The 13,376-nt window shown below is 33.0% G+C and overlaps 1 protein-coding gene across 1 annotated transcript in view; it reads left to right on the forward strand.

The window, feature by feature from the left end:
- Positions 1–13,376, forward strand: part of LOC125068376 (receptor-type guanylate cyclase gcy-1) — a 67,132-nt gene that overhangs the window by 1,135 nt on the left and 52,621 nt on the right. Inside the window, exon 2 of the mRNA XM_047677475.1 lies at positions 12,162–12,361. Coding sequence (XP_047533431.1) covers positions 12,162–12,361 — 200 coding nt within the window. The remainder of the gene's footprint in view (positions 1–12,161; positions 12,362–13,376) is intronic.

Consider the following 13,376-nt stretch of genomic DNA (forward strand, 5'->3'; position numbering starts at 1 on the left):
TTTCTAAATTAGGCTGTGACAGTTATTTGAACAACAGTTATAGCGACTTCAACTGCTAATGTCGTAGAGTAGACATAGAGTATTAATAAAAGCCTGTAATTCCCACTGCTGGTATAAACAGCACCTTGCCTTATGAGGAGAGGTTTGAAACTTATTTCACAAAGCTGATCTCAATTGTGTTCCACTAGTTCTAACAATTGTACCTTCTTTTTAAATAAAAATATATACGCACGTAACAAGTTCTTAATAAATATTAATCTTCTTAATTGATTACAGTTTAAAAAAAAAACTACAAATTTATAAGCTATACATACTAAGTTTGAACGTCGAAATTCCTACTATAATCAGTTTTCCACCAATAGTTATACTCGAACGTACATTTTAATCGATTTTGAAAAAAAAAGAATTGTTTTTGTTTGTTAATTATTAACCGATTAGGAGTTTTTTTGTTTATTTGAGAGACTATACTTATTATTTGGCCTCATTAAAATAGAAAAAGGCATTTGTTAAACGACAAAAATCTAAAGGCTTTTAAAGGTTGAAACACTAAAAGTGTTTCACTAAAAAAACAAGAAAATAATTCACATATCTTGTTAAAACCGCCCGTCTCACAGGCTCTACTTTGCAATTTCCTCAACAATAAGTTTGGCGATATTATATATTTTTTTCTGGTTAACATAGTAATTAAACTATATCATATATATTGTAGAACTTTATACACGCGCGTCTGTACACGCACAAGTAGGCTTGTAAGCAACGACCGATTGTTATAATTAATACAATATTATATTACTAAATCTAATTAATAACGACATAGTAAGTAAATGAATTGACAGGATTATATGATGGTTTGAGTTTAATTGAGTTAAAAAATAAAACGTCAATTTGACACGAGTAATTTTTATTTGACTTATATTTAAGTAGCAGTAGACAACTGTGCACGTACATAATACGTGTTTAAGAGCGTAAGAGCAACGTGTCGGGAAGCACTTTAAACACTGCTAATTTCCTAATAGGAAATCCCATCACAGATCCACTAATCAATAACAAAGAAATTCAATCAAAGGTGTGAAAAATGTTCATTTGAAAATTGTATTTTTTATATTCCAATTTTGTACAAATTCTTTGAAGATTAAGCATTCAGATTACAATGAAAGTATCCGCTCAGTGGATACTACACGTGGATTTTAAGTGGTTAGGCACCAATGAATTTTTATAAGCTTGACATGTGTTAATATTACATCTAGTACTAGCTGATAAAAAAAAAATTATATTTATATTTAAATATTAAATAACATTGAAAGGATTAAGTTTAATTAAACTGTACCTTCAAACCTCCTTTTTAGAATAGAAGGAGCCATTGCTTAGGAGTATGATAGTTACGTACGTTATAAATAAAAATCAAAGAATCTCAATTCAACATGTTTTGAATCATATTTTTCAAGAAAAACTCAATTTAAAGTTACCACTAGTTCTGAATATTGATTCGACACAAAATAAATCGATGAGAAACTTGATGAATTCTGTGTTTAATTGCACGATGCGCTTAATCGACTTATTTACTAAATGGCGTTGGAGCCCGTCCAATTATTCGACCATGCTGAAGTTACGTAGATCCAAACAAAAAGTTTAGCTAATACTATAGAATATATATATAATACTAGCGAAAACCGGGAGACGTTGCTATATATAGCCTGATGTCCGAAAACCCACAACAGCGCGATTTTTAAGGCATTCCCAGTCTCGCACAACCACTCTGGAACTAATTTCCGCCGTTATTTTGAACCGATACGACTCGGAAACCTTCAAGACGAACACTCTTTGCGTACACATTTCTTGAAGGCCGGCAACGCACCTGCAAGCTCTCCGGTGTTGTAGATGTCCGTGTCACTTTCTATCTATAAAAATTACTCTAAACATATATATCATATGTCAGGGTGATTTCTATGTATACGGCATAGAGGTTAATTTCTGAAAATAAATATTCCGTTAAATTCTTTCGCCAGTTTCTCTCAGCTCTGGGGTGTTTCTTTCTGAACCGGTGGTAGAATTTTTATAAAGTAATTCGAATTTTAATTTGAATATGTCATAAGTTAGAGTCTTACAACGAGTGAAAAAAAAATACTCAAGATAATCTTATCTGAAGAATGATTATCAATGATGAAAATTACATAAAAGCCTACTCCCATGATATAATCGGTCAAACGATGGCATAGTCCTCAATCACGAAAACCTCATCCAATTCAATATATTAAATAAAACCTTTATTCAATTACTACGAACTAAGGGTACATATGTAGCATAAGGCCAATGAACTCTCCAATAGAGAGTTCAATGTTATTGGGGGACAGTATTTCGATTTTATTTACATTTACTTCAGATACGTTTTGATTTTCTCCTGGAAACCTTTCATTATTTCGAATGAAAGGAACGTTTGAGTACAAGATTTATCTATTATCTTGTATATTGTCATATCGTATTATTAAATAATGAGGCAATATGTAACTAAATCTATTAATTAATTTGCCAATTACGGCCTCAGATTTATGAAGCAAAGGGAAGATGGAGCGTTTCGAATATTATAGTGAAATAACAAATTCCCAATAGTGTGTGTATAGTCTGTTCCAACACGAGGACAAAAGCCAAATAAACAGAATTTGACATCGATTTGACGCGATATCATTGGTCGAGAGCTTGAATAATTGTTGTGTTCGTTAAGGATTTTCGAAAAAATGCCGTTTTGGAAGTAAGTCCTTCAGTTCAGAGGGTGAGTGACCATTTAAAAGCACAGGGGACATTGCTTCTTAGTTCGTGATGGTGGCACTTTGAAATAAGGAATAATTAATGTTTTGTACTGCTAGTGTCTACTAACGGTGGTATAAAATTACCATTAGGTTTCCAAATATTTCTTTTTTAGTCTGTCTCCTGTTCGTGATTATCAAAATATTTTGATTATTATACCTAGTATTTCAAAGTAAGTAAGTCTTTATGTCATAAAAATTGGTTGAATCTATCAAAAAACATAACAAAATAAAGTTTACGTACATACTTTATGGACAAAATGGACCATGTACCAAACAAATGATATATTTTATTTATTTGGCATGGCATTTAAGGTAACTGCTCTACCACTATTAGGTCGTATATAAGATTTTTTTCAAACGAACTGCAAAATTCTAAGACAAGTTTGTTAAAACTAAATCTTATTTTTTTTTATTTTGTATATAGACGTGGACGGGTTAATGGGTCATCTGATGGTAAGTGTTGACCACCAGTCCAAAGAAATTGGCACCGTATATACAAAAATAGTCCTGAAATCGCCTATGTACCACCTACCTCCAGAACTTAGATGTTATGTTCCCTGTTTAACTAACTAGCTTGTGGAAATTTCATGACATGACCTTATGACATATTTGACACACAGAACACATTTTAAAAAAAGGCGTATAAACCACGACATTTTCATTCATATCTTTATTATATTTATAATTCACTCAGTGTTCAGTGGTCAAAGAAAACATCGCAAGGAAACTGCTCGGATCGAATAAAGATCTGCCACGTGTATATAGGCCCAATTTTTGAGACCTTTGTCCAGCTGACCCAGTACCTTGAAACTACATGATTACGTGATAACATAGCCTTTATTGCATAAGGAAAAGCTGCAAGAGTTGACTTAACATACATACTTATAGTATGGACGACGTTTGGCTTAATGCCAAAAACGTACTATATTGTACGTTTCTAACCAAATTTATTTGCATCAGATTGATATGCACGATACAAATTCGCTGTGCTCGTAGTTTTTCAGCTTTGTATGAGTCCTTTGTGTTTCAATTTTTTTTTTTTTATTTCATTTTTCTTCCGTGTTTACATATATAGTTATATTCTGTAATTCATAACAATAATCATCAAATATTTAATGAATAAGAATAAATAAATAAACATTGGACAACATCAGATACATTACTCTGATCCCAATGCAAGTTGCTAAAGCACTTGTGTTATGGAAAATCAGAAGTAACGGCGGTACCACAAACACTCAGACCCAAGACAACATAGAAAACTAATGAACTTTTTCTACATCAACTCGACCGGGAAGCGAACCCGGGACCTCGGAGTGGCGTATCCATGAAAACCGGTATACATACTACTCGACCACGGAGGTCGTCAACCTGTATACAAAATGTCAACCTCTACTTTTTTTCCTTTAGGCGTAAAATATTAAGAAACGCTTAAATACGTATCTACTCATTTTTAAGTAGTGTGTATACTCTATATAGGTCTGAATTGCTTTAAATTATAAATAAATAAAACTAAACTTACCACATGCTAGAGACATTCAAACTGATCGGAAGCGATACGATTAAATCGATTTACGAAAATTCAACAAAATTCGTAATTCGAATCGGACTTCTCTAAGATTTTTTGTCTGTAAATATAATTACAAATCAATAAAATTACTAGTTTTAATGTGATATTTACTCGGAGTTTTCGACGAGCTACGCACAAATTTCATTTATATTTACAACTAGGCAATTTTGGATCAAGTTTCATTAATAATTTCCAATCTACTCTACATGATGAAATGAATGACAGCACAAATGTGACAACAACGACGCACTAATTCATTAATTAAACCATTTTAAGAACGCACGATATCAGTTGCGGTTTTGGCCACCGCCAAACAGCAGTATTAATATGTTCCCGTTTGAAAGTTAAGTTAGTATAACTACAGGTACATGGGACACAATATCTATGCTTTCAAGGTTGGCGTCGTATTCGCGATGTAAAGAATGGTTAATATTTCTAACTTCAGGTGGCCCTTTTGCTATCCAGCCATCTCTAAACCGGCTATTGTTAGGTACCCATTATCCATTTCTGTAACACATTAAAACAAACAAAAACAAACTTCCTGATTTAAAATATTAGTTAGTTAATTAAATTACACGCTTCAAAGGAAAACATTCCTAACCGCCTCATTGTATTTCAACACTCGTATCACTGAATTTCATAACATAGCTGTAATGATTTATAGAGTACATAATTTATCGTTACACTGAAATTAAAAATGTTTTCTATGAACTTTAACATAAGCAGAGCTCGCTTGATAAAGTTTTACCATTCAATTTAATTCTCCGGTCATTCTTTCCATATCATTCTATATTATAATTTCTACACTAGTGTAGCTTACTAGTGAAATAAATGTTCTAGCAGCTGAGTAAAGCCTTTCTGAAGAATGTTAGACGGTTATTTCACCACGCTGCTCCAATACGTATTGCTGGATACACCTGGATTCTCATGTTCACTGGCTAGCACGAGATGAATTATAAATACAAATTAACCTCATGAATTCATTGATGCTTGCCCAGCTTGAACTCAAATCGGTCGGGGTCAAATCGTCGGTCAAGATAAAAGCCTTGTAACCACTGGACTATCACAGCACGGTGCTTACCAAGCATTTTGTGAATCATTGTGTAAGATTATCTAAAATAGTAGTTGACATGAGTTCAATGATCTATGTGTTGGCTTTGTGAGTGTTATTCTTATAAAATTCAGCGTTTATTTAGCACTAAAAATAAACAAGAAGGTTCCTTCTTATTTATTTTTAAGATTATTATTTTTATTAGTGTTGTCTCTACATTGTAATTGAGTTCGTTTTGTTTATTGTTTAATTGTAAGTATATAAATAGGCTCGTAGGTGTAGGCTTCGTTTCTAAAGTACAAACATTATTTATTTATCTAACAGCAAAATTACAAAACAAACTGATTTCGCAATTTATTTTATGAAAACGAGAGATAATGGCAGCTATTCAAGTGTTCCATTCAAGAAATATTTCTATTAAACATCGTGATAATTATTTGTTATTGGGGAGTATCAGCATCATTTTATTTAAATTTTTACAAATGACAAAAAAATATGATTTTTAAAAAACTAACAGTTCGTTTCGGCTCTTTTTGTTCGAGTAATCCTCCCTTTTTAAAGGTAAAATTTCTACGGTTATAAAAAAAAAATGTTTCAAATTTTAGTTTTCTAGCCTCAATATTTTTTGCTGTGCGTTGATAGCTAGCCAGGACAAACGTCTTTAAATGTATATTTAACTATTTATCTATTACCACCGCTTAGCTGGATATTAAATAAAAAAAGCATCAACGAGTAAACAAAATTTAATACCATATACAAACGAATAAGTCCCTGCATTTTAAAACTATAATATCTTCGAAAATATTCATAATTAGATGCTGTAAAGGGCCATATTGATTAATATTAAATGCACAATATATATGAGATACTTATATTTGGATAAGGATCAGTGGTCTATTAAAATCCCTTCGTTAATAAGCTATATTTCTCGTAAAAAATTTAAGGACAAAAAATGGTTATTGTGAGTTATAACTAAAAGTATACCTGTATTAGATACCCTGTTTTAGATAGATATATACCTACCATTGCGGATTTTTTGTAGACTTTTTTAAGGTGTACAATACAGTACTACATTATTTTGATCTATCTCGTAGGTTTCAGCCAGCGTTTGCAAAGTAAGCGCTTAAGTTAGAAAGAGAAAGAAGAAATGTGTTTATTTAACATCACATTAGAATCACTCTATCTATTAAAAAAAAACCCCCATCAACATATGTTGCGCAGTTTTAAAGATCTACGCATACTTAGGGACGGACAGACAGCGGGAAGCGACTTTGTTTTATAATATTATGTAGTGATAGCAATTTTTCATAAGTGAAAACATATTTTCATTTCATTTTATTGTAAGTTTGATTGCAAACTTGAATTTGGAATATATATACCTTACCTTTTAAACACGTGATATAATGTACTCTATCCAGTGTTGCAGTTAGCATACTCATTTTAACTCTTGTTGCAATGCGGTACCTTACATAAGCTACTTTCCACATATTCACAGAACGACGAACATCAATATTCAGATTTTATTCTGATACATGCGATTAAAACATTTTCGAACAAATTATCAAATCTCTAGCCGCTGATTCAATGTCATTCACACGAGTTTTAATGTTTCATATAAAACGATCGTTACAGCTACCACGCGTTACCTAGACTTTACTTATTATACCATAAAGAATAAATACTGAGTATTTTTGTTGGTGACGCATTGGCGAAGAGAGGATTTTTTTTTTATGTTATAGGGGGCAAACGAGCAGGAGGCTCACCTGATGGAAAGTGATTACCACAACCCATGGACATCTGCACCACCAGGGGGGTTTTGATTAAATTTGTTAAAAAAAGTATGTATCGACAAACCGTATTCATATGAATACGGTTACGTTCGGTATGTGCGCTTTCACGATTGTGTAAGGTGAAATAAATAATATGATGCAAATAATATATATTAGAAATTGTGAATGAATAGAGCGAAACATTAAAAAAAAAAAAAAAACAAAAAATGTCACGTAAACAAAAGCATATGGAAACAGAATGAAAAATTTAAAACCGTCTCAGATTCCTTCAAACGAGTCATCTCGCTGAGCACAGAATAAAGGGGAGCACGGCTGTCAAATTGAGGGTCTTAAATGAAAAGCCTGTCGGTCCTATACTGGAGCGCCTTAACTGTAAACAAACATATCTATATACAGCACCTTATTACGTAGCCGCTAGTATTTTTATAAGTATTCTTTGTGTTTCTTCTTGATTTGAAATATATATTGGCACATCTTCGGGGCAAGACCGCCTTTATTGCCGTAACGGCAAACGGCATGACGCTCCCTTATGCCGTCATGCTGCCTCTACACCGCCGCTCACAAGCCCTGTTTGTGGTTCCTATGTATTATAATAATAATAGGTTTTTTTTTTCACAAAACCAACCAATTCACCAACCAAATTACAAACCAACCAACGCATTAAAATCTCTAACAAAAACATAAAATTAACGTATGTTACGTGAATAGTCTAACTTTAAAGCGAGTAAAACTAGGAGCACACTTACTTGTATCATCATATTATAAAGGCGCTTCTTCTAAATACGCTACATATAAACCCTTATCAGCTAAGTATTTTATTTAGATTTTGTCTTTTTCTCATATAGTTTTGCAGTCAAATTGCATAATAAACAGGCCAACGAAATATATTTATATGTATTTATTTGTCGTATCGTTGCTCTATAAATGGTTAGCTTTCAGCGCTACAAATCCTGAAGTCCTGAAATCAATCCCCAAATCCAACTAAAGAGTTATTGTCAAGAAATTTTGCAGTAGCAGTCTGAAGCTTGATACTTACACACTTGTTCCTTGAGTATCACAAAGAAAAATAGAAAGATCACCACGATTGTGTCGGATTTGCCGAATTATAAGAGTTGAGGGAAAGAGCGTATTTGTTTTCAAACAAACACTTGTGTATCGCAATACGTGCACAGTTGGCTGGTATCCCTTTAGAATAACTGCCGTATCTGAAACTAGTAACATATATCAATGGAAAATTGTATTACCTGTGCATCGAAATAACATCTGACAATCTTGGAACTCCGGACTGTTGCTGAGAATATATTGACAGATTAATCCAGTGACGGTTCATTAAACCAATCCGAAGATTCAATGAAGAATCATAGGATCTACAACGTTGTAAGATATACTAACAAGATAATCAGTGTTCAGCTTAGACTGATGTCAATCTATTAATTTAATATTCTTACCGACCAGAAGTGAAAATTACAATTTTAAAAGAACATAGTAATAACTATATGACCTTTTAAAAACAATTAAAAATCAACAATAACATTGTCTAATTTAATAACAATGAATAACATAAACAAACTAAAACAACCAACATTCAATGATTTAGAAATTGCATGTCAGAGGCACCCAAACTTCGCGCCAATGAGTTAACCCAATCCTCTACTACAGGGCAACGCTCTTTTATTATTGTATTATTAAATTGATGCATCTTCTCTGTACCAATAAATACTGAGTGTGTAAAATTTCATACTAGTTTCAGTATTTAAAACGTGTATACGTAATAAACTCACTGTCATCATAATAACATTAGTTAAAAATTTTGATATATATGTATGTCTACGAACAGTGCTGAGGAAAAACAAACTGCTTTTATGAAAATATTGTCGCTTTGGTGTATAAGGAAAATAGTTTAAGGGTACGCTTCAGTAAACAAACAAAAGTAAAATATTATATCGTTTTCTTCAGACGATTTATTACGTAACAACGCCCATTGACGTTGACCCGATATTAACTGGAAACATATGATGATATCGTCGTGACATATTTTGGGCTGGCGACCAATCAAGAGAGAGCAGCCAACTACACAGATATTATAGTGCAAAGTGTGTGCCCAAACACAGGAACACTTTCTATCTCTCTCTATGGTGCAGCAAACCTGACAAGACCGCAAAGAAGCCTGGCGCAGGATCAAGGGCGTAACCTACTTTAGAAGGCACAGGAATAAACTTCCAACTATCCGGATTCCGGGATATCAAAGAATGGCAAAACTCAATAAATTTACTATCTGTGATTTCATTCTATACGGGACCTAATGATCTTCGGCCGTATATTTAGTCTAGGCCTAGTAATATATATATACTAGGCCTAGACTAATATATATATGTAGTTGTATATATAATTGTAATCTTAATTATGCCTCTCAAATTAAATAAATCATTGGGAATCGCTCTTTATTCCCGGATTCATATGAAATGTCTGAATTTTTAGAAGGATTTTTTTTTTATGAAATAGGCGTATGGGCATTTGAGCCACCTAGTGTCAAATGAATACCATCATCCATAAATAAACGTAAGAAGTTTTAAGCAATTATTATATATATAATGAGGCACCAACCTTAGAAATTTAACCAGTATAACTGTAGGCACAACTTTATATCCTCTGTATCTTCAGTTATACTGACTAACTTACCCTTCAATCCGAAACAATACAAAGTATTACGGCTAAGTAGAATACATCACGAGTGGGTGGTATACCTACCCAGATGTTCTTGCACAAAGTCCTACCAACAAATAAATTAGTGTTTTGTTTTAATCTCGCTTTAGAAAAAGAAGTAAGGAATTGTGAGTATGATGAAGCCCTTCAGATCGGTTTTGATATTCCAGATCAAATATTGTATTTTATCCAAGTAAAATTTACAGTAAAGTTTTTGAATCGTCAATATTTAAACACTACCACAGAGTCTAACGAGATGAAACGGCAAGAAACTTGCATAGTCGCTGTTTTCAAATAAACAGGCTTACAATGTTATTTCATAGTAAATTCAGAAATTCGCGCTATTCTATGAATTTTTAAATTATATTTAAATCTTTTTTTTAATGTGACCATACAAAAAGGTTTTAATAATCCATAGTGACTGTACAAGGCCGGATCAACATGACCCTTACAACGATTACTTCATTTAATAAAATAATTTTATCCATTTATGTCGGCTGCTGACCGCTCAGTGGGGTCAATATTTATTAAAACACGATGTTTGACTACGAAACCGGCTCACCTTATTTACTGCAAAATTAAATGTCGAATTGCCACGAAATTGAAATTCTAAATTATTTTTGTTTCTGCAAGTAAAACTATATTTGTCAAAAGCTGTTTATTAATATTATAGAAGTTGTACGTAGCCCATTAAACTGTTTACAAAAGCAGACTTTTTCATTTCTCTATTTAAAAAAATTACGTAATGAATATTTTAATGAATGCTAGCTGTTATTGAATAGTCGAGATGGCCCAGTGGTTATGGAATCGTGCACCTTAACCGATGATTGCGAATTCAAACCCACGGAAGAACCTCTGAATTCTCATGTGCTTAATTTGTGTTTATAATTGATCTCGTGCTCGGCGGTGAATGAAAACATCGTGAGGAAACCTGGATGTGTCTAATTTCAATCACATTTGTTTCCACCAACCCGCAATTTAGCAGCGTGGTGGAATATGCTTCAAACCTTCTCCTCAAAAGAAGAGGCCTTAGCCCAGTGGGAAATTTACATTACAGTTAATGTAAAAATGTAATAGGTGTGATTAATTATTTTTTTTATTAATTAATTATAAGTTCAAGTATAATATTTGTATTTAATGCAATATCGGAATATATTATCGGTTAAGTTTTTTTTTTTTTAAATAATTGTAGTGATACCATTGGTTTCCAAAATAAATAAAGCGATCAAACCTTCCAGTAGTCGCATATGATGTAACATCTGGTATCTTACCTTAGACATATGCAAAATTAACATTATTCCTCTCAGAAATATGTTGGCACCAACTGACGGCCAACTCTATCAGCACATACGCTCATTGGTCAATTTAAATAGCGCGCGCTTCAAAGGCTTCCTGTTACACACTTCCGTCCCTTTTCACGGCGTCAGTCTTATAGATTGCAGCAAAGCGAAAGAATAGTTTACGCATCACTAAATACAATATCAGTTCATCCAGTTTTCTCAAGTTCTACTAAATAAGTATTCGTTTACACTTTCCACCCAGGTAATCCATCCACTTACCGTTTTATCAATAGAATATTGCTCATTAGCCAATAACATCAGAGCTCCAATAAATGTAATTCGTCTAAAGAATACAATTTATTACACATAAAGTCTCGGAAAATTCGTTCTTAGCGGATGTCAATATATAAGAAGCCTACCTGCCAAATTTCAAGTTTGTAGGTTTTAGTTTCTGAGATTACGTGATTAATCAGTGGTATTTCGCTTTTATATACATAGATTCTCATTAATAAAGAACATTTAAAAAAATGACAAATTTAGTACATTAAAAAAACCGTTATATACAGGATGATGAATACTTCTGATATGTTTTGCTCTATTTCTTTCTATATCATATCTTTCTTCTCACACGTAACAATTGATGCTTAACAGTTATGAGTCTTTAAAATCTCACCCTAAATTCTCGCCTCCACCCATCATAGAATCGTATATTTCACTTCAAACTTAAAAAAATATATAAAACTACATCTGCGAGGAGTGGTTTGTCTGTCTTACAAAGTTGTTGCCGGCTTTTATTCACTTTATTCATTTATATTTATAACAAAAAAAAATGATTGACTCCAAAATAACATTTCCAAGAAAATAGAATAAGACCTTTTAAAAGATCCAAAACTATGAGCGTAATTATTAATATTGTTAATATTCAAATATTATAACAGAGAATATGACATCAAATTTCTTCCACAGCAACCCCAAAGCGGCTGAAACCAGTAGACAATAGAAGTTGTGGCTTTAAGGTTCGCCGTTGGTGCCGAAGCCGACGCTGCCAGCTCTGGAGGCTTCTCCTATTGCCCTTTATACCCATCCTAGCTCTGATAGTACAGACTACACTATCCTTGAGGAACAGTCTCACCAATGGAATGGAGGTTGCTGATGTTGAAGAACAGGTAAGTTATCATTATTAACTATAATTTCTAAACGAATTAATTAACAGTATATATGTATATATGTAATTGGGTTAATATGTCCCAGTGGTTAAAATGGTGAATTAACGGAAGATTACAAGTTCAAAACTAAACTAGAAATAACGACTTTTCATTTCCAATAAAGCTGGTGAAACCTGCATGTGTTCATATTATTTTCATTGAAGCGTGTTATTATTATTTTTTTAATGATAAATTTAGGCGAACTGGCAAACGGGCCACCTGATGGTATTACTCACCACCGCCCATAGACAAGTGGGCTGTAAGAAATATTAAAAATCTTAAATCGTCAATGCGCCACTAACCCTGGGAACAAGACTCTATATCCTGGTGACACTGGCTCACTCACCCTTTAAACCGGAACACAACAATACTGAGTACTAATGTATAGTGGTAGAATATCTAATATGTGGGTGGTACCTAACCAGACGGGCTTGCACAAAGCCCTACCAAGTACAACTCCAAGCCTCAAAAAGAGTGGAGGACTTTGCACAGCAGTCCCACTACTCCCTTCTCAATATATATAGAGACTACTCCATTTTCATATTTTTATTTTTATTTTTTTACGGATTAATCATACCTTCTATCTTAGAGTGAAAGGGTTCTTTGAAATGTAAAAAGACTCATCTCCATGCCCTAATTCCACGTGAAAGTCATTTCTTGCAAAATGCATTTTCGTATTATTGAGTGGCTTCGTAATCTATGGACGTTGAACCCTATAAGCTAAGAGCTATTCTGCATCTCGCCTGTTTATGCTTTTATTCGCTCCACTGCTTCGTAAACAAAACGGAATTGTTAATCAATGTACTTCTATAGTTGCACATTTAAGTATAGTTTTGTAGTAGTTGACACGTTTCTGAGCGTATACGCCATTTTGTTTTCGAAACAAGATTATGAGACATGTTTACATCAACTAATCTAAGAATTTAAAACTTTAATGAAAGTTAATGTAATGTTCATTAATCATCGGTGAAAGAAA

Source organism: Vanessa atalanta, chromosome 13 (genome assembly GCF_905147765.1).
Source record: "Vanessa atalanta chromosome 13, ilVanAtal1.2, whole genome shotgun sequence".
NCBI classification, from domain to species: Eukaryota; Metazoa; Arthropoda; class Insecta; order Lepidoptera; family Nymphalidae; genus Vanessa; species Vanessa atalanta.